The 23,707-nt window shown below is 39.3% G+C and overlaps 1 protein-coding gene across 2 annotated transcripts in view; it reads left to right on the top strand.

Moving 5' to 3' along the window:
* The first annotated feature begins 241 nt into the window (after positions 1-241).
* LOC128685081 (galactosylgalactosylxylosylprotein 3-beta-glucuronosyltransferase P) overlaps positions 242-23,707 on the top strand; it is a 278,460-nt gene continuing 254,994 nt past the window's right edge. For both annotated transcript variants that reach the window (XM_070102909.1, XM_070102969.1), the window contains exon 1: positions 242-668. In XM_070102909.1, the coding sequence (XP_069959010.1) occupies positions 617-668 (52 nt within the window). In that variant the 5' untranslated portion in view covers positions 242-616. The remainder of the gene's footprint in view (positions 669-23,707) is intronic.

Below are 23,707 nucleotides of genomic sequence, written 5' to 3'. Positions count from 1 at the left end.
CTCTTAAGTTCTTAAGTTAAGCCAATGAACCTGGCTCCGTGTTTCTGCTGCTTCTCTCATGAATATATCATGAAGCGGGAGTATTATGCTGCCTCTCTCTGCCTCTCGGGCAGCGAGTGTGGCCGCGCACCCGACGCAGTCTCCCTGTCTTCTCAGCTCCAGCTTCCGAGTTGCCATGGTCGTGCGCTACTTGTATCGTCTTGCATCTCGTATACCAGATGGCTTGAGGGTCCTGGGACTACACCTTAAGATTCTTACGACCCTCCGCCAGATACCCTGGAGCAGTTGTTGGGTCTGCGGAGAGATAGGGACCTCCGCATGACTATTGATTTGGCTATTGACTAGGAGTGTTGGGGTGGCCTCACGCAGCGTGCTCGAGTCCGCTCGTGGCTGCCTATGGGCTAACACCGCCTTGTTTCCTCGCTCTCTTGCACTCATATACATGCGGTTTCCTAGAGTTGTCACGCATCTCTTGTACTGTGGTAGTTGATTATTACTTCACTGTTGTGGGTCGCAATGTTAAAAGTATCATAAAGAAAAGAGAAAGCGAACAAAGATTCGTACAAAAGCAGCAATTGATCACGTTTCGTTTAGAAACTTGGGAAGTGGCCAGACTATGGGCGAACTGCTTATGAACGACCATGTGATGTCGAGCGTTCGGTGGACAGGTTGGTGACAAGATTACTGTCGTTTGTGTCTTGATGGATCACCAGCAACCCGCTGTGTGTGTGTGTGTGTGTGTGTGTGTGTGTGTGTATATATATATATATATATATATATATATATATATATATATATATATATATATATATATATATATATATATATATATATATATATATATATATATATGTATATATATATATATATATATATATATATGTATATATATATGTATATATATATATATATATATATATATATGTACATATATATATATATACATGTGTGTGTGTGTGTGTGTGTGTGTGTGTATATGTACCTCTATTGCTTGTGTTATTTCTAATCATTGTTGCTAACTCTTAGCTGATCAGTTGCATGCACACTGTAGCTGTTATGTAGAATATTAGTTGATAATGTTTATCGTCCCGGTCATTAACTCTTTATAGGATGTTTACGAAGTGTCAGTGTGAAGGACGACACTGACGACGAGATGTTAAGAGGAACTTGTCGCACTCCAGTGTTGTCAGTGCTGGTGGCACGCCACTGACTGGCACTGCTGGTAGCACCACGTGATGGGGTAGTCTTAGTAACACCACAATGAAGGGTAGTACTAGTAGCACCACAGTGATGTGCAGTACTGGTAACACCACGTTATGAATTGTAATGGTAGTACCACGTGACGGGTAGTCTTAGTAGCACCACACTGAAGGGCAGTACTAATAACACCACAATGATGGTAAGTACTGGTAGCACCACACCGATGGACAGTACTAGTAGCAGCATAGTGATTGGTAGTACTAGTAGCACCACACTGATGGTCAGTACTAGTAGCACCAGTGATTGGTAGTACTAGTAGCACCACACTGACGCTCAGTACTGGTGGCATCACAGCAACCCGTGCTCATCCTGTGAACGTTAGTGCGCAAAGCAGGATTACAGAGGTCACAATATGCTTTTGTCAGACACTGTTCAACAGTGTATCATCACTACAAAGAAATATTAGCAATTTCGTATTTCACAAACACTTCGTATAGTTAATATACACAATACAAAATGGAAAACAAATTGATATCTCATTACCACCAAAAAACATTGGTCATAATTGGGTTGCAATCTCCTCTATACACTAACCGTTCATTCATCTTATCGATGGGAAGTGTGAATACATCCTCAAGATTTCAGATATCGCATTAACAGTGAGGTGTTCTGCCATATCCTGTAAGGTGTGCATGAAAGTGTCTCTGAAAGGTAGAATGTTTGGACATTCTAGGATATACTGACCATGTGTGACTCTCTTTCCACACACCTCGCATTGTATGTCACTGACATCTCATACAAGACGTACTGAAAAAGTTACTTATAGCCTACTTTTTGTCTAGCAGTAACAACATCTTGCTATCTGTAAAGTAAAAGGACACAAGTGCAACTAATGTGACATTTATTGTGGCAACGTTTCGCTCTCCAGGAGCTTTATCAAGCGATTACAAACAATACATGGACACAGAGGGTATATAAAGGCTCAGAGTGAGGTGTAATACTAGTGAGGTAACATTTCGAAGTTCACTAGTGGTAGTGGTAGTAGTAGTAGTAGTAGTAGTAACAAAAATAATACAATATGGAAGAGCAATTAATTCGTACATGAGTAAAAGGATATAAAAGCTATTACTAGGGTAACATAAAAATAGGTTGGACAAATATAGACTGGAAAGAGGCAGGTTTTTTTCAGTGTTCACTCTCTGTAATGTGCTTTGTGTAGTATAACAGGAGAGACTATGTGATGGCAGGGTTTACTGTTTTCAGGAGGATTCTTGCTAAGACTTCGGAGATGGTGAAGCTGTCTTAGCAAGAATCCTCCTGAAAACAGTAAACCCTGCCATCACATAGTCTCTCCTGTTATACTACACAAAGCACATTACAGAGAGTGAACACTGAAAAAAAAAAACCTGCCTCTTTCCAGTCTACATTTGTCCAACCTATTTTTATGTTACCCAAGTAATAGCTTTTATATCCTTTTACTCATGTACGAATTAATTGCTCTTCCATATTGTATTATTTTTGTTACTACTACTACTACTACTACTACTACTACTACTACTACTACTACTACTACTACTACTACCAATGTTACCTCACTAGTATTATACCTCACTCTGAGCCTTTATATACCCTCTGTGTCCATGTATTGTTTGTAATGGCTTGATAAAGCTCCTGGAGAGCGAAACGTTGCCACAATAAATGTCACATTAGTTGCACTTGTGTCCTTTTACTTTACATATTGTCGGTAATTCTACCAACTTTATTACAATCTTGCTATCTATTGATCTTGTTAGCATATGTGGATTCCCTTTCACGTAGAATTTCAGGAGCATGACAAAGTTGATGGAATAGCATGAATATAATTTTGGCTTTTCAAACATAAGTTCACGAAACATTATCAGAAAGAATTTAGCAAAAGGACTTGAAGTAGAACAGCACAGATAGGAACTAGCAGAGCCATTATCCGTCATAATGAAGTGTGTCAAATTAAGCATATCTTTAGAGACAGTAACAATTAGCACCACTGTGATGTACGGTATCGGTAGCACCACAGTGATGGTCAGTACTGGTAGCACCTCAGTAATGGTCAGTACTGGTAGCACCACACTGATAGGCAGTATTGGTAGCACCACAGTGATGGGCAGTACTGGTAACACCACAATGATGGGCAGTACTGGTAGCACCACAGTGATGGTCAGTACTGGTAGCACCATAATGACGGGCAGTACTGGTAGCACCACAGTGATGGGGAGTACTGGTTGCAGCACAGTGATGGGCAGTACTGGTATCACTAATGAAGGGCAGTAATGGTATCACCAGTGATGAGCAATACCACAGTGATAGATAAATTCAATTGATCACCAGAAGTTTTTGTCGTAAACAAATTCTTCTCACTAAGAATATATTATCAAGGTAAAAATCCTGTCATGGGCAGGTGGGTGACTGTATGACAGGGCTGGGTTCTTCAGACTATAAAATGATCCTCTCCTCCCCATCCTTGGATAGAACCCACATATCCTAAGTGCTGTAAGACCCCTGCGCGGTCAGAGGTTACCCACTGATACACAGTAAGAGTATTAGGGTAAACTTGGGAAAATTATATAGTAGTGTGATGTATCTAGAACGATAAGGGTCTTGATAGAAAGAATTCTATTAACCTGGTATAAGCTTCTAATTGCTAATTATAATCCCTACCTTCCCTCTATATTCTTTTGCTCCACCGTTCTTTTTCTGCTGTTTCTATCGTCTCTTGCCTCCTTGACTGCCTTCCTCGCTGCGCTCTCTCTCTTTCTCCGCCTCGCCTTCCCTGCCATCCTCATCACCCTCTTCCTTCTCCTCCTTGCCTTCCTCTCCCCCCTCTTCTTTCGCATGTCTTCCCTGCCATCCTCATCTCCCTCTTCCTTCTCCTCAATGCCTTCCTCGCCGCCTTCTTCTTTCGCTCCTTCTTCCCTGCCATCCTCAGCGCCCTCTACCTTCTCCTCCTCCCTGCCTGCTCGTCAAACACAGCCTCAGTACGACTCCCAAGGGAAGTGATCAATTACACCGCTGCCACAATAAAGAACACGAAAGTTTTCCCTAGGTTTGCTCTCTCTTTGTGTGTGTGTGTGTGTGTGTGTGTGTGTGTGTGTGTGTGTGTGTGTGTGTGTGTGTGTGTGTGTGTGTACTCATCTATTTGTGGTTGCAGGGGTCGATTCATAGCTCCTGGCCCCGCCTCTTCGCTGATTGCTACTAGGTCCTCTCTCTCCCTGCCCCATGAGCTTTATCATACCTCGCCTTAAAACTATGTATGGTTCCCGCCTCCACTACGTCACTTTCTAGGCTATTCCACGGCCTGACTACTCTATGACTGAAGAAATACTTCCTAACATCCCTTTGATTCATCTGAGTCTTCAACTTCCAATTGTGACCTCTTGTGTCTGTGTCCCATCTCTGGAACATCCCGTCTTTGTCCACCTTGTCTATTCCGTGCAGTATTTTATATGTCGTTATCATGTCTCCCCTGACCCTCCTGTCCTCCAGTGTCGTCAGGCCGATTTCCCTCAACCTTTCTTCGTAGGACAATCCCCGTAGCTCTGGGACTAGTCCTGTTGCAAACCTTTGCACTTTCTCTAGTTTCTTGACGTGCTTGACTAGGTGTGGATTCCAAACTGGTGCTGCATACTCCAGTATGGGCCTGACGTAAATGGTATGTGTGTGTGTGTGTGTGTGTGTGTGTGTGTGTGTGTGTGTGTGTGTGTGTGTGTGTGTGTGTGTGTGTGTGTGTGTGTGTGTGTGTGTGTGTGTGTGTGTGTGTGTGTGTGTGTGTGTGTGTGTTTGTGCGTGTGCTTACTCACTTCTATTTGGTTGCAGGAAGTCTGGGCTTAGCTCCTTGCCCCGCTTCTTAACTTGCCGCTTGCTAGATTCGCTTCCCTCTAATCTCGTGGGTCCTGTCATACCTGCTCTTAAAGCTATGGATGGAGCGTGCCTTTACCACTTCTTCATCGAGTTCATTCCACTTCCCTACCACCCTGACTGTAGAAATACTTCCTGTCATCCCTGTGGCTCATCTGTGTCTTTAACTTCCACCTGTGTCCCAGGGTTCTAGTTTCTCGCCTCTCAAACAGCCTGTCACTGTCTATCTTATCAGTTTACCTGAATATTTTATATGTTTTTTTCTCCCCTGCCTTTTCTGTTATTTAGTGTCATCAGGTTAAATTCTGTTAGGATATCATAGCTCATGTTCTTTCACTCAGGAACAAATCATTTTGTTGCATACTTCTACTCTTTCTCCAGTTTCATAACATGTTTCCAGAGATGTGTGTCCCACACTGGTGATGCGTACTGCAAGATGAGCCTGACATATGTTATATAAATAGCCCTGAATGACTCTGCTGAAATTCTTCGAGGCTGCTCTTACATTTCCCAGACGAGCAGTGACTGCAGAGGTTGCTGGGTAGATGTGAGCATCTGGTTATATGCTAAGCACTATGTTCACCCCTAGACTCTTCTCCTTGAATGAGGTCTGTAACGTCTGTCCCTCAAGTGTATACTCCGTGTCCAGTTTTCTGGCCTCTTCCCCAGTCTTTCTGGATTTGCATCTGAAGGGGTTGAATTTAAATAACCACTTAGTCGACCAGTCTTGCAATTAGTCCAAATCCATTTGCATCCTTTCCCCATCCTCATCTGATTTTATTCTTCATATAAGATTTATATCATCAGCAATCAAGGACACATCTAACTCTGTCCCATCTGGAATATCATTCACATAAACAAGGCACATTATTAACCTCAATATGCATCCTTGCGATACCCTTCCTTGTTACCTTTCTCCATCAGACGTCTCTTCCTGGACAATCACTCTCTGCCTCCTTCCCGCAAGGTATTCGTTTTTGCTCCGGAGTATGTTCCTTGTTATTGCGCCAAGTTTTTGCCCCGTTGTCATGTGGGATATTTCATCAAATGCCTTCTTAGCAGTCTCAAGTAAATCTAATCCACCTAACCCTCTCTCTCTTTTGCCTCACTTTCGTTACTGTCATAGAGTTCTAACAGACTGGTAAGACAAGATACTGTCTCTGAACCCGTAATAGTTATTGTTTATAAACCTCTTCTCTCCAAGTGCTCTACCACTCTCCCTCTAACTAATTATTCTATTATCTCGCAAGGTATGCATGTTAGCTACACTGGCCTGTAGTTTAATGCTTCCTGCCTGTCTCCTTTCTTAATTACAGGTACTGCATACGCTGTCTTTCTGATCTCTGGTAGCTGTCCCGTGTTCAGTGACTTCTTGTATATCTTAGAAAGTGGTTCGGACAATGTTTTTGTTCCCTTTCGCAGACTCCATGGTGACACCTTGTCAGGTACCACTGTCATTGATATATCCATCTCCATCAAAACTTTATTTCACTTCTTCTCTTGTGTGTATGGTATCCAGGATCTGCTGGCGTACGCTTTTCCGTTGTGTCTCTCGTATCATCCCTCTTCCCACTGAGAAGGCTTTTTTAAAAGTTTTGGTCATCACTTCGCAGACTTTCTTGTCGTTGTGTGTGTGTGTGTGTGTGTGTGTGTGTGTGTGTGTGTGTGTGTGTGTGTGTGTGTGTGTGTGTGTGTGTGTGTGTGTGTGTGTGTGTGTGTGTGTGTGTGTGTGTGATTATCCCGTTCCATCAGATCTTAAATGTTTATGCCAAATTCTAACCCACCCATTTGCATGTAACAACAGAAATCGTGAATCGTCAAACCAGGTAACGTTTTCCCATTCTTACATGTCCAATTTTGATTAGCCTGTGTCCACTGTGATCTCAGTTTCCTGTATTTAGCTGACAGGAGTGGAACCCGGTGTGGTCTCTTGCTATTGTAGACCATCCACTTTAAGGTTCGATGTGTTATGTGTTCAGAGATACCCTTCTGCATACCACTGTTGAAATGCGTGGTTATCTGAAATGTTGTCACTTCCTGTCAGCTTGAACCATTCTGGTCATTCTCCTCTCACTATCTTATTAGCAAGGCATTTTCGCTCATATATCTACCATTCATTGAATGTTTTGTGTTTTTCACATCATTCTATATAAACTCTAGAGACTGTTGTACATGAAAATCCCAGAAAATCAACAGTTTCTGAAATACTCAGACCAGCCCGTGGTACCAACAATCATTCCACGGTCGAAGTCACTTTGACCACATTTCTTCCCCATTTTGATGTCCGGTCTCAGCAACAACATGAATGTCTTTTAAGCATTGAGGTGTTGTCATGTGCTAATCAAATTCGATATTTGCATTAACAAGCTGTACCTAATAAAGTGACCACTGAGTGTATAAATAATTTAAAGGGGGTTGCAGTGCTTACATCACTCCGGCATCGAGCTGTTTCAGTTTAAAATTGTAGCTTATTGTTGTATCTTACGATACATATTGTTCTTGCGTTACCTTACTTTCAAATCTCCTATAAGCCAACGATAACTTTTTCTTGTTTTTTAGTTTTCAGAGTTTCTTATAAACTCGCGTTATTTAACTCGTTAAGCCAACCACTTTTTATATGTTTGTGAAAAGCGAATATCATTCGACGAATATCTTTTTGAAGTGTAATATATCTCAGTGTGATTTGTATATTTGAAGTTCACGATGCTCAGTTAAAGTATTCTTGACTGGTGGTGTACAGGTTAACTGTAGTTTAATGCCCCTTGTGTTGTTGAAAGACTTTAAACCCGGTAAACCAATCAGCCCAGCAGTCAGTATGTAGCATATCTTTTGATTTTTTTCTTTCCTTCATGAGTGGACCCAACACCACCATCGCTGCATATTCCAGTTTTATGTTTGAATTTCATTTAAACCAAGCGGATCACTTTAGAAATATGAAATTTACATATATATATATATATATATATATATATATATATATATATATATATATATATATATATATATATATATATATATATATATATATATATATGCAATAAGATCACAGTAAACAGGTGATTTTAAAATATGCAAAACAGCCACTGTGAAAGAGTAGTGAAATTCCAAGCGCTTTCGTGACTACTCACATTGTCAAGGAACTATGAAAGTAATACATCAAAGGAAAGCAATTAAAGGGCTTAGACCACACCTCACAGTCAACTCCCACAACAAAGAAACACCTGACGCGCGACAATACCGGAATTATAAGAAAAGAGGAATACTGCAGTAGGTCCGCTGGTCCAACTAGACAGTTCCTCACGACATCCCTCTAACAAATTATTCTACCCAAGAAATAAGGTTTATTATTTGTACAATGTATTATTAAACTCTAACCAAATTTTATTAATTATAAATTAATCTAATTATATAAACCTAAGAAAATATTCATATTATTTTCAAAACTGCTTTTTAGGAAACAAGATTCAATTATATTTCTGTCAACCATGGACTTGCTTGATACAACTTTCTCAACTTTTTGAAAATCAATTGGATGGTTAAAATCTCTCACGTGAATAAATAGAGCATTGGAATCTTGTCCAGTTCTAATGCTAGATTTATGTTGTTTTAATCTAAGTTCGAGACTTTTACCAGTTTGACCGTAATAACTTTATCGCAAATTTTACAAGGAATCTTATAGACACATACGTCAGCATTTTGGGGGAAATTCTTTATCAAAAGTTTTTTACTGTATCAAGATTTTTAAATACAACTTCAATATTAAAAGTCTTAAGAAGAGAAAGCATATCAACCAAGTTTTCATGGTAAGGGAGAACCAACATGTTTTTAGTTGAATAAGGTTGGTTGTCCCTTTTTGGGTTGTAAAAAGTATTTCTAGCAATTTTAAATGATTTATCAATTACATTTCTCGGGTATTTCAGATCAATGGCTATTTCATAAATTTTGAATATTTCTTCATCTATGAACTCTGGACTACAAATACGTTAAGCTCTCAAAAACATTAATGAGAAAACAGACAGTTTAACTTTATCTTGATGTATTACTTTCATAGTTCCTTGACAATGTGAGTAGTCACGAAAGTGCTTGGAATTTCACTACTCTTTCACAGTGGTTGTTTTACATATTTTAAAATCACCTGTTTACTGTGATCTTATTGCATTAATGGATACCACACGACTCTTCAGAATATTATCGATAAGCTTTCCTAATCATGTTTCTTTTGTTTCACAGTTTTATTCTGCACTGATCAAGTCCCACAAGTTAAAAATTCGACTTAATTTAAAAAAAAAAAACTGTTTAAATGAACAAGTTCTGCCCAAATCTCTTTTATCTAATGTCATCCTTGACATGAGAGATCGTCCTTTTGATGATTTTATGAGAATTATCCTTCAGAAACATATTGAAATTACTAAAATGCAGGAGAAGGAAGCTTTCAAATTATTGAGAAACAAAAAAATACTCTTTTAATCAGGCCATTCCATCAGAATGGAAACTTAGTATGTTAGATCATTGCTATAATAAACTCAGAAGAATTTGTAATGAACTCAAAAACAAACTACAAAGAAAATTAGCCAATTTAATTGAAAATAGTGATTGGACAAAGCATGCTAATAACAATTTTGTAATTAACTTATCAGATGAAGTGTTAGATAAAAATACAACTGCTGCTCTAGGTTTTGGTCTAGAAAAATCTTCTGATTTATCCACTAATGAAATTAATATTAGTAAGGAAATGGTATATAACTTTATGTTAAAACAAAACATTCCCAATTGCCCTCAAAGATTCTTTAAGTCTTATGATACACTTAATAATAATAAAAATTTGCGCCTTACCAAAGCAGATAAAATAAATGCAATAGTAATTATGAAAGAAAATGATTACCAAGAAAAAATTAATCATCTCTTAGATGATACTGAAACCTATTCTAAACTTAGAAAGAATCCCTTAGAAACCGTTAACAGCAATTTCAATAAAACAATAAAACTTCTACTAAAAGGCAAAGATGAATTCATTAAACTATTTACTTCCACTAATCCATCTTTACCTTACATGTATTGACTAATAAAAACACACAAACCAGGTAATCCAATCAGACCAATTATTAGCTCCATAGGATCAGTTTCGTATAAATTATCCAAATGGCTTGTTGACATTGTGAGCCCTATTGTTGGTAAAATTTCTAACTTTAATGTTAAAAACAACTTAGATTTAGTTGATAAATTAAGCTCCTTGACTGACTTAAATGATTTTAACATGGTTAGTTTTGATGTTACTTCCTTGTTTACGAAAGTTCCTGTTGATGATTTATTAAGTTTCTTATCTGAAGAACTCGTTAATTATGATTTACCATTGCCAGTTCCTACCATCATTAAACTTATTAAACTTCGCATTGTTGATGCAAAATTTGTATTTAATGATAAGTTTTACACTCAGAAGTTTGGTATGGCAATGGGAAATCCTCTTTCACCTGTTCTTAGTAACCTATACATAGAATTTTTTTGAAACAAGATTGCTTAACACAATCCTCCCTAATAGAGCAAAATGGTTCAGATATGTTGATGATATTTTATGTCTTATGCCCAAGAATGTAGATATACACCATTTCCTTGGCAAATTAAATAGCTTAGCCCATTCTATAAACTTTACTGTTGAGTTTGAGGAAAATAACTCATTGCCTTTTCTAGATGTTTTAATTATTAAGAGTAGTAATGAATTCAAATTTATAATTTACAGAAAACCTACAAATAACTGTTCCTATGTACACTATTATTCTTCCCATCAAGATAAAATTAAACTGTCTGTTTTCTCATCAATGTTTTTGAGAGCTTTACGTATTTGTAGTCCAGAGTTCATAGATGAAGAAATATCCAAAATTTATGAAATAGCCATTGATCTGAAATACCCGAGAAATGTAATTGATAAATCATTTAAAATTGCTAGAAATACTTTTTACAACCCAAAAAGGGACAACCAACCTTATTCAACTAAAAATATGTTGGTTCTCCCTTACCATGAAAACTTGGTTGATATGCCTTCTCTTCTTAAGACTTTTAATATTAAAGTTGTATTTAAAAATCTTGATACAGTAAAAAAACTTTTGATAAAAAATTCTCCCCAAAATGCTGACGTATGTGTCTATAAGATTCCTTGTAAAATTTGCGATAAAGTTTATTACGGTCAAACTGGTAAAAGTCTCGAACTTAGATTAAAACAACATAAATATAGCATTAGAACTGGACAAGATTCCAATGCTCTATTTATTCATGTGAGAGATTTTAACCATCCAATTGATTTTCAAAAAGTTGAGAATGCTGTATCAAGCAAGTCCATGGTTGACAGAAATATAATTGAATCTTGTTTCATAAAAAGCAGTTTTGAAAATAATATGAATATTTCCTTAGGTTTATATAAATTAGATTCATTTATAATTAATAAAATTTGGTTAGAGTTTAATAATACATTGTACAAATAATAAACCTTATTTCTTGGGTAGAATAATTTGTTAGTGGGATGTCATGAGGACCTGTCTAGTTGGACCAGCGGACCTACTGCAGTGTTCCTCTTTTCTTATAAGTCCGGTATTGTCGCGCGTCAGGTGTTTCTTTGTTGTGGGAGTTGACTGTGAGGTGTGGTCTTAGCCTTTTAATTGCCTTCCTTTGATGTATTACTTTCATAGTTCCTTGACAATGTGAGTAGTCACGAAAGCACTTGGAATTTCACTACTCTTTCACAGTGGTTGTTTTGCATATATATCTATATATATATATATATATATATATATATATATATATATATATATATATATATATATATATATATATATATATATATATATATATATATATATATATATATATATATGTATGTATGTATAATGTATATATACATCATTAAACTTGTCAGATCTGAGGCTCGCTCTATGAAGATCGAACAGAAAACTAACTGCTCTGGGATCCAAAGTTTCTCTAATGAACTCTCCCTCTAACTCCTCCAAGAACCTGGATGCGCTCTTTCCTCATGAACCTGGATGCGCTCTTTCCTCATGAACCTGGATGCGCTCTTTCCTCATGAGCACAAAGTCCGTAAATATCTGCGAACGAACATGTCATGATGAATGAGGACGTTCCTTGAATTCTCTAGAAAATGAGACTCCCTGAAGCTGGCAGCTGCGCCTCCCTCACCTCAGGTGTTCTGAAAATAGGTCTTAGCCTTTGTGAATGAATATGAGTAATCCCACACCACCTGCCTGCCATCTGTCCAGGTGCGCAAGGTGATTCCATCTGGGAGCCTAGGAGCTTTTGGCTTATTTCTGCCATTGGATTTTCATATACACAGTATATATATATATATATATATATATATATATATATATATATATATATATATATATATATATATATATATATATATGGGGAAGTATATATATATATATATATATATATACATATATATATATATATATATATATATATATATATATATATATATATATATATATATATATATATATATATATATATATATATATATATATATATATATATATATATATATATATATATATATATACGTATATACGTGTATATCGTGCCGAATAGGTAAAACTTGCGATTTTGACTTAAATAGCAACACTCGTCCTGCCGAATAAGGCAAGTGAAAATTTGTGTATGCAATAATTTCGCAAAAATCATTCTGAACCGAACGAAGAAAATGTATATTTCATTGTGTTTGTTTTTATTAAACTATTGTAAATTTATTTAAAATGTATTTAGTTGGATTAAGCTAAATTGAATTGCGCTTGTTATAATAAGGATAGGTAAGTTTTCTAAGGTTCTTCTGGTACAAAATTATTAATTTTTACATTAACATAAATGAATATATATATATATATATATATATATATATATATATATATATATATATATATATATATATATATATATATATATATATACATATATATATATATATCTTTAAACATACAAGAGAAATTTTGGAAAGGATTTAATTTTAAATGAGTTCTTTCTAATTGACCAGTTTTACCTATTCGGCACGACATATATATATATAAACAGTAACCACTAATATATTCTTTGGCTAATTATTATATTTTTCGTAACTTTTCTTCTCTATTTCTGTGCCTCCCATCCTTCCACCTTACTTCCATCCGTCTCTCTCTGTCTCTTCCCTCCATCGTGCCCCGTGGCCTGGTGGCTAAAGCTCTCGCTTCACACGGCGAGCGTCTGGGTTTGATTCCTGGCAAGGGTAGAAACATTGGGTGTGTTTCCTTACACCGGTTGTCTGTTCCCCATCAATAAAATGGGTACCCGGGTGTTAGTCGACAGGTGTGGGTCGCATCCTGGGACAAAACTGACTTTATTTGCCATAAATGCTCAGCGTAACAAGTGGCTTTCTATACAGTAGTATGACATTGATGTCAGCTAGGACTGTATACCTTGTACATGTACTTGTAGAAATAAAGAGGTTATTATTATCCCTCACTTCCTTCCCTCTCTACTTTTTTGCTTCCTTATTTCCCTTCATTTGTTTCCCTGTCTTCCATGCTTTGTTTCCTCCATGGTTTGTTTATATTATCTTCCTACTTTCTTCCGTTCCCTCCTTTCCTTCAATAATTTTGTTGCCTATATTATTCTTTTTCCTTTCCTACTTCCTCCATGCCTCCGCCAACTTTCCCTCCTTCTCTCCTCTTCCTCCCTCCTTCCCTCCATCTTTCTTCTTTCCACAACCATTACAGTACTTCTCTAACAGACCTTCTTCCTCCTCCCCAGCTACATCTTCCTCCTCCTCACCCCTCCTTTCATTCTATGCATCCCTTCTTTCCTCTCCTCCTGCCCAACTCCCGTTCCTCTTCGTCCTCTTCCTTTCATTCCAACATTGCGTCCACTACAAACATGACTCTGTCGAGTGATTGTATTTTTACCTCTGGACAGCATATATATTACACAGTCCACTAGGGGACGTGTGTGTGTGTGTGTGTGTGTGTGTGTGTGTGTGTGTGTGTGTGTGTGTGTGTGTGTGTGTGTGTGTGTGTGTGTGTGTGTGTGTGTGTGTGTGGAAGAGCTGAAGGCTGTATACCAATACTGGTGTGTCGGCGCGTGAGACCTTACCCACAGCTGCGTCGCTCTGTGACGCAAGTACGTTAAATCAAGGGGCCGGGGATATTAATAATAAATCAATTAACATTCATCAGCGCTAAATTTAGCCCACAAAAAATGACTCTGCGGATTTTCTATAACATGCAAGTATATTTTCTTCTAAGGCCTTTCATTCTTTACCAAGTCCTACTATTCTTTGTCAAGTCCTACTATTCTTTGTCAAGTCCTACCATTCTCTGTCAAGTCCTATCATTCTTTGTCAAGTCCTACTGTTCTTTGTCAAGTCCTACCATTTCTTGTCAAGTCCTACCATTCTTTGTCATGTCCTACCTTTCTTTGTCAAGTCCTACTATTATCATGTGGGGTTCGAACACGTGGATTGGGTAAAAATACTCACGTAGGCTGGAAGTACGTATATTGTAACTGAAGTATGTGGAAGGGCGCCACAGCCGAACCTGCCTCTCTCTGCCCCTTGACTAGACTGACTGAGGAGTGCCCATGGGCGAGGGGGCGCTTGAAATCCTGCTAGGTCAGCAACAATATGAATACAGCCAGTGATTCACGCAGAGACGGTTGGTAGTGAGTCATCTACTGGTACACTGGTTACTGGTAACTGGTTACTACTACTGAGAGCTCAGCGACGCTAACGTATGTCGTCCCGACATACAACTAATACAAACTAGAGATGGCAGGTATATGGCTTGGGCTGATTCTATACAATGTCAAAATACACAACAATTGAACATTATAACATACATAAGTAGAACATTGGAATGGAAGCTTACGTAACTGAAACTGTAATGCAATACAAGATATAATATAGCACAACTCATTGAATGAAACTCAACGTTGGGATTACACAGTTGAAGTGATAAAAAAAAATTTGATCGATCGATCTGTATTCATGTGATCTACGGATTCTGAGGAAGGAATATATACAAAGAAAGAGTGTTTAACAGAAAGGCAGATTCGGTGCACTCAAATCTAGACTGTTAACTCTCAGAATTCGGAGAGAACGTGAACACAAAAAAAAATTCTTGAATACTGAGAAGTTGATACTGTAATTATTCATCTATACAGGTTATTTACATTTAACCCCAACTCTGCTAGGGTAAGATTGACATATGCAGAATGGGTGTCATCTCTGGGAGGATCAAACTCTGTAGCATTGGCTAACTCATGCTGTATTTGAGGCAAATCTGAATTGGAAGTTACAAATGATACTTGAGGATTTCTCAATACCTGTCGTGTACGTAGGGAATAACGACATTCAGGTTGATCGTCTGACTATCAGAGGAAGAGAGTACAGGATCAGGAAGATTGTCAGAGTCTGTCACATTAGTCTGGGTTGGAACATCATTATCATCACATACTAACTTCATATGATCTAAATGCGATTCTTTATACTGACCAGTACTAATTTCTCTAACCTTATACTTATTACCAGTGATATGTTCAACTACTCGATAAGGACCAACAAACTTTTGATCAAGCTTAGGCATTGCAGACGTTTTGTTAAAGTTAATCAGCATAACTCTCGAACCTACTTTGATTTTGGATGGCTTTGCTCGAGTGTTTGCGACTCTTGTAAATTCTGCTGTTGATTTATGAAGTGTTTCACGGATTCTTCTAAAAACACTTTAAGCTAAGCTGGTACGAGTTGCTATGAAATCATCAGGGTTGTAATTTGGTTTCGGATTAGAATATAACAACTCATAAGGCAAACGTTTATCTACACTGTACAATGCATAATGTGGAGTGTCACCTATAGAAACATTGTAAGCAGAATTTATAGCACACTGCACATCAAGTATAACTTCATCCCAAGTTTCACTGTTGGGATTGATAGTGGCTCTCAAGACATCAAGTACTTTCTTATTGGTTCGTTCTGCTAACCCATTGCTGGCAGGATGATGAGGAACAATGGTGGATTTAGAGATCTTGTACAAGGTACACAAATTTTCAAGAATCTCATTACAAAATTCACCTCCATTATCTGTTACTAGGGACTTAGGGGTGGTATGCCTGCAGATAACGCGTTCTTTAAACGCTTTAGCTACTGTCTCGGCAGTCTTATCTGCAATAGGAACTAACTCACAATATCTGGTGAAATGGTCTACCATAACACACAGATGTTTGTTGCCTTGGAGGGAACATTGGAAATTAGTTAACAAATCTAGCGCAACTCTTTCCCAAGGTTCGCTAGTGGTTGGATATACTTAGATTGGATTAGGACCATTAGCATTACCTTTATGTCGCATGCAGACACTACATTTCTTAACATACTCAGAAATATCAGTTGCCATACGAGGCCAAAAGTATTTCAATCTGGCTTGTTTTACTGAACGATCCATACCAGGGTGTGCAACACCTGGTACATCGTGAACTAGCTGTAAGGCTACATTCACTAGTGACTGTGGAATTACTAACTGGTATACTTTTCTGCTAGGAGTACCCAACTCGGCTGTTCGATACAGTAATTCTTGGTTCATGACAAAGTCACTGATGGGTGCTGGTGGCTTCACAGTCAGAATAAGATCTTCCTGGAGCAGGAATCGAATCACACCAGACCACATGGGATCTGTTTGTTGAGCATTCTTTACATCCTCAGCACTAAATGGAGGGTCTGCAGTTACTATACTAACATGTCGCGATAAGGCATCTGCGACTACATTTGACTTGCCAGGTAAGTGTTCAAAGGTGGGATTGAACTCTTGGATAGTCAAGGTCCATCTGGCTAACCTTCCAATAGGTTGTTTGTTCTGGAATAAAGGTATCAGTGGAGCATGGTCTGTCAAGACATGAACAGAGTACTGATAAATAATGTCTCGGAAGTGCTTTAAAGACCATACTATTGCTAAAGCTTCTAGCTCAGTTACTGTATAATTACGTTCAGCCTTCGTAAGGACTCGGCTAGCAAATGCAACTGCGTTGTACTTGCCATCGGTCTTCTGAGCTAGTACGGCACCTATGCCAATAGAACTAGCATCAGTTGTCAGATAGAAGGGCTTAGAAAAATCTGGAAATTTCAAAATTGGAGCAGATGTTAGCTTTTCTTTTAGAGTTTGGAATGCTCTTTCTTGACGGAAGGTCCAAACAAAAGGAGCATCTTTTTTAAGCAACTCAGTTAGAGGAGCAGCTATGGAAGAAAAATTGGCAATGAAAGATCTATAAAAACCTGCTAAGCCCACAAAGGATCTTACGGCATCAGCAGTTTTGGGTGTTGGAAAATTTAGTACTGCCATTACTTTACTTTGGTCAGTCGTAACCCCTCTAGGAGTGACTACGTGACCAAGAAACTTAATTTCTGATCTGAAAAATTGACATTTAGACAGTTTGATCTTTAAATTGGCTTCTTCAAGCTTACCAAGTACTACATCAAGTCTTTTCAAGTGTGTATCCACGTCTTTAGACATGACGATTACGTCATCTAAGTACACCATAAGTGCATTACCTACGAGACCTCTAAAGATATTAGTCATGAGCCTTGAGAACGTGATAGGGGAGGATCGTAATCCAAACGCCATACGGAGGAAGTGATAATGACCTGTAGGAGTGGAGAATGCAGTTAGCTCTTGGCTGTCCTCGTGAAGAGGGACTTGCCAAAACCCTTGTAACAAATCCAGGGTTGAAAAGACTTTGTTATCTCCGATGTTACGTAAAAGATCACCCAGTACAGGAAGTGGGAAGCGATCTGGAATAGTTTTCGCATTTAATTTCCTAAAGTCAATCACTGGGCGCCAAGTACCATCCTTCTTTGGTACTAGGATCAAGGGTGCATTCCAAGGTGAATTGCTAGGTGCAATAACTCCATCATCGAGCATTTGATTGATCAATTCTTCTGCGACAGCAACTTGTGAATAAGGCATTCTGTACGCAGGTATGTAGATAGGTCTAGTACCAGGTTCAAGTGGAATACGATAGGACAATAAGTTCGTTATACCCATCTTCTCACCTGGTAAGGCAATGGCTTTACGACGTTTGTTCAACAGTCAACAAACGCTTGACTTCATCTGGGAAGTCAGTGGGAGCTAAGTCTTTCTCCTCAACTGGTGGAACGGATTGATCCAGTGATGGATGAGGTCTCCCCGGCAGAAATAGCACCGACCCACTGGTCAGGTGACAACTCATCCTCTACCTGAACAGGGTAAGGATAGTGAACAAGGTCAACAAGATTGGTATTAGCTCTGAGACGGAGGCAGGTTCGGCTGTGGCGCCCTTCCACATACTTCAGTTACAATATACGTACTTCCAGCCTACGTGAGTATTTTTACCCAATCCACGTGTTCGAACCCCACATGATACTATTCTTTGTCAAGTCCTACCATTCTCTGTCAAGTCCTACCATTCTTTGTCAAGCCCTACTATTCTTTGTCAAGTCCTACCATTCCTTGTCAAGTCCTACTGTTCTTTGTCAAGCCCTACTATTCTTTGTCAAGTCCTACCATTCTTTGTCAAGTCCTACTATTCTTTGTCAAGTCCTACCATTCTTTGTCAAGTCCTACTATTCTTTGTCAAGTCCTACCATTCTTTGTCAAGCCCTACTATTCTTTGTCAAGTCCTACCATTCTTTGTCAAGTCCTACTATTCTTTGTTGAATCCTACTACTGTTTTCTAAGTCATACTATTCTTTGCCAAGTCCTACCATTCATATTTATTAATGCTGTTTATCGTTATTCTGTCACATATTTTTCACATCATTGTTTTTCTCGTGTTAATAACTGAGTAAACAATTATGTAAGGCACAGGAACACATAACTACAATTATCATATATACTGTAAATTTTCTAGGATAACCCAAAAGAGTCAAAGTTACTGGTTTCCATTGGAGTCCTTGATGTTTACACTGTTGTCAAGCCTTCTTTTTTACGAATGCTGTTAATCATATGTTAAAACTGTACTTTATTGAGATACTACTTATGATCGGTTTAAGTGTCCGGAAAAATAATTTCACTTTCCTCTGGGAAACTGAAATTATTCTTCCTACCTGGTTACAGTAATATTTTTATATCTTTTGGCAGCGAGTTGAAAAGTCGATGCATCGAGGAGGATTAACATTGACGACGGTGATGACATTTCTCACAGCTGCGTCTGAGTACCGTCATAGAAGCTAAGACGTTGTGTAGTTTTAAAAATAGGTTGGATAAATACATGAATGGGTTTGGGTGGGTGTGAGTTGGACCCGACAAGCTTGTGCTAATAGGTCAGATGCCGTGCTCCTCCTTTAAGTGAATGTGACTGACCTGACTAGATTAAGGCATTGGCTTAAGCCGGTGGGAGAATTGGACCTGCCTCACATGGGCCAGTAGGCCTGCTGCAGTGCTCTTTCTATCTTATGTTCTTATGACATGCTGTGGCTTGGTGTGTTGAGCGTGACGCATTAGGCAGCATAATGCCCTCATGGGGAGGGGGCATAACCTACGGCTCATACCTCAGAGTGTGAGCCTCTACGTAGCATAATGACTCATTATAACAACTCATTACGTCCAGTAACCACTGCTGAAAGTAAAAAAAAAGTTTGGAAAATCATTTATGTAAGTAGATTTCATTATTTTCCCAAATCAATAGCTATAAAATGAAATAATCACTGGAACAAAATTAAACAGTGTGGAAGAAATTGAATGAGAAGGGTTGAGAGGAATCAAGTTGAGCGTATCTGTGACAGCATGAGCTCTCGCTGTTATTGAAACAACAGACAGATGATTACATTTTACAACTGAATGCATTAAAATAGAAAGTTGAATATAAGAAGAGGGTAATATTTCGTGTATATTCCCCAAGAGACTGAAGTAGCGTGGACAGAGAGAAACTTTTGTTTGACGTTGGTAAGTGAATCCTTTGAGAGTTTTGAGAAAGGCGACACACAGCTCTTAGCAAAATGTTAATATTTATAGTTTAAACTCAAAGTTAATTAAGTGTCAACACGAAAATGAATCGTCATGCGAGTTTCATGCATGCAGTCGTGTGATGGAAGGTACAGAGATCTATGAATAACCCTGAGACATGTGTTGGAAGGTAGACCTGCATGAATAACACTGATTCCTGAATGGAAGGCAGATGTAAAATATGCATAAACTCACACACACACACACACACACACACACACACACACACACACACACACACACACACACATACACACACACACACACACATTTAGCCAAGCACGTCTAGAAATTAGAGAAAGTGCAAAGGTTTGCAACAAGTCTAGTCCCAGAACTAAAGAGCATGTCCTATAAGGAAAAATTAAGAGAAATCGACCTGACGACGCTGGAGGATAGGAGAGAAAGGAAGGACACGATAACATAAAATACTGAGAAGGATAAGCAAGGTGGACAGAGACAGGATGTTCCAGGGATGGGACAAAGCAGCAAGGGGTCACAACTGGAGTTGAAGACTCAGATGAGTCACAGGGATGTTAGGAAGTATTTCTTCAGTCATAGAGTTGTCAGGAAGTGGAGCAATTTGGAGAGTGATGTAGTGGAGGCAGAATTCATACACAGCTTTAAGAATAGGAATGATAAAGCTCATGGAGCAGAGAGAGAGAATGGACCTAGAAGCGACCAGTGAAGAGGCAGGGCCAGGAGCCGAGAATCAACCCCTGCAACCACAATTAGGTGAGAACACACATACACACACACACACACACACACACACACACACACACACACACACACACACACACACACACACACACACACACACACACACACTCACACACACTCACACTCACACACACACGCACGTAAAGAAACTAGAGAAAGTGCAAAGGTTTGCAACAAGACTAGTCCCAGAGCTAAGAGGTATGTCCTACGAGGAGAGGTTAAGGGAAATCAACCTGACGACACTGGAGGACAGGAGAGATAGGGGGGACATGATAACGACATACAAAATACTGAGAGGAATTGACAAGGTGGACAAAGACAGGATGTTCCAGAGATTGGACACAGTAACAAGGGGACACAGTTGGAAGTTGAAGACACAGATGAATCACAGGGATGTTAGGAAGTATTTCTTCAGCCACAGAGTAGTCAGTAAGTGGAACAGTTAGGGAAGCGATGTGGTGGAGGCAGGATCCATACATAGCTTTAAGCAGAGGTATGATAAAGCTCACGGCTCAGGGAGAGTGACCTTGTAGCGATCAGTGAAGAGGCGGGGCCAGGAGCTCGGACTCGACCCTCGCAACCTCAACTAGGTGAGTACTAGGTGAGTACACACACACACACACAGGCCTAGTGTCTAATCGACATGTGCCTTGGACAAAATGGTAACTAACACACATACACACACACACACATGTCCTATGAAGAAAGGTTAAGGGAAATCGGACTGACAACACTGGAGGACAGGAGGGTTAGGGGAGACATGATAACGACATACAAAATACTGCATGGAATAGACAAGGTGGACAGAGACAGGATGTTCCAGAGATGGGATACAGAAACAAGAGGTCACAATTGGAAGCTGAAGACTCAGATGAGCCAAAGGGATGTTAGGAAGTATTTCTTCAGCCACAGAGTTGTTAGGTAGTGGAATAGTCTGGTAAACGATGTAGTGGAGGCAGGAACTATACGTAGTTTTAAGACGAGGTATGATAAAGCTCATGGAGCAGGGAGAGGGAGGACCCAGTAGCGGTCAGTGAAGAGGTGGGGCTAGGAGCTTGTGATGTAGTTCAACTGGGCTAGGTAGGTCGCTAAGGGAGACCTAATTTAACTAATTATATGGTCACACCTTGCCCTGGCAAAAGTCTGTCAGCCACGCCTTTTCGGCTTAAGTCTGAGGTCTTTTGTTCTGGACGGCGTCAGACCTCGGCGTCAGGTCGTAACACGTGGTGCACACCCCACTGTGGGGGGTGCTTGGACCACCATATAAGCCCAAGGAACAGCTGAGCAGGAGACTTCGAGCAGAGCTGCTGCTGTGTGCAGAGCTCTGAGCAGGGAGATTCGAGAGGAGCTGCTGCTGGGGTGCAGGGCTCGGGAGAAGACTGCTGAAGTCTCTGGAGGAGACTGTTCGAGACATTGGGCAGAGTACTGGCTTGGGGCAGTACTCGTGCTGTGTAGGTCTTGGGACCTGTGGCTTAGTTCCTGTGATGAACTGCCCTCTGAACTATATTGTAAGTTATATTCATTTTCGTCAAGTTGATTGTATTCCCTGTCTCACTGCTTATATGTACCATCACCATTTATCTAAACTCCTGTTCCCAAATATATTATTGTACAAGGACTTAATAATAAACTGTGTTTGAGTGGAATAGTAATATTCACTGTCCCTTTCATTTGCTTTTTTTCATTATTTTAGTTAAAGTAGTGAGAGGGTGAGTAGTATGGTGGGTAGAGTAATGAGAGGTGAAGATGTAGTCACCAGTGACCTCACATTACCTACCTCCGCTAATCATCTCTCCTACCACCTCGCCTGCCTATCCCCTGCCTACTGACTCCCTTACTCCTATATTCCACACTTATATCCATTCCGTCCATTACCCTCCCTACATGACAAACTGAGTCTCGATCCCTGCAACCACAGTCAGGGGAGTATAATTAGGTGAGTACATACACACACAGTACAGTATATATATATATATATATATATATATATATATATATATATATATATATATATATATATATATATATATATATATATATATATATATATATATATATTTCTGTTGGCTCTTCCCAACTCCAGCCTTGGCACACGCCTCGACCCACAGACCATCCGCATTGGTGTTGCCCTTCGACTTGCAACTCCTATTCTCGCCGAACACAGGTGTATTTGTGGCAGTGAAGCAGCAGACCGATTCGGGTACCATGGTCTTGTGTGCCGTAAATCCGAGGGAAAGATTGCAAGACATGAGGAGGTTAATAACATTATCAGGAGGAGCCTCACAACAGCCGGATGCCCAGCAGTAAGGAAGCCACCCCAGCTATGCAGATCTGATGGCAGCCAGAAGCGTCCAGATGGTATCACCCTTCAAGCCTGGACAGATAGGAAGCAGGTGGTGTGGGACTATACATGTGCATCTACCTTGGCTGATACCTATCTCCAATACACCAGGGAGGAAGGAGGGGCAGCTGCCAGCTTCAGGGAGTCCCAAAAGTCTAGAAAATATGGAGAACTTGCCCATCATTATATGTTTGTTCCCACATGAGCTAGGCAAAAGACTCATCAGGGTATCTAGGGATCCCAGGGCGGCTAGTTTTCTATCCATATCATTTTTCTAGCAGATGAGGTAGATATAATAGACAAGTTATGCCTCTGCTTCGTGAACAGTTATGGGATATTGATTCACTGCTTCATCGTCCGTCGTGTCAGCAACTCAGGTTTGCTCACACGAGTCTCCAGAAAAAAAAGAAAAAAAGACTCCAGGGTGCAGCAGTTAATTTTATTTTTTATGTATCACTGGTTTGTCTGATTAAAGTTTCCAGCTTTTACTAGTTATGACGTGTGTGTGTGTGTGTGTGTGTGTGTGTGTGTGTGTGTGTGTGTGTGTGTGTGT

The sequence above is a fragment of the Cherax quadricarinatus genome, chromosome 1, assembly GCF_038502225.1.
Source record: "Cherax quadricarinatus isolate ZL_2023a chromosome 1, ASM3850222v1, whole genome shotgun sequence".
In the NCBI taxonomy this organism is placed as follows: domain Eukaryota; kingdom Metazoa; phylum Arthropoda; class Malacostraca; order Decapoda; family Parastacidae; genus Cherax; species Cherax quadricarinatus.
This window is presented reverse-complemented; position numbering and strand designations above follow the sequence as displayed.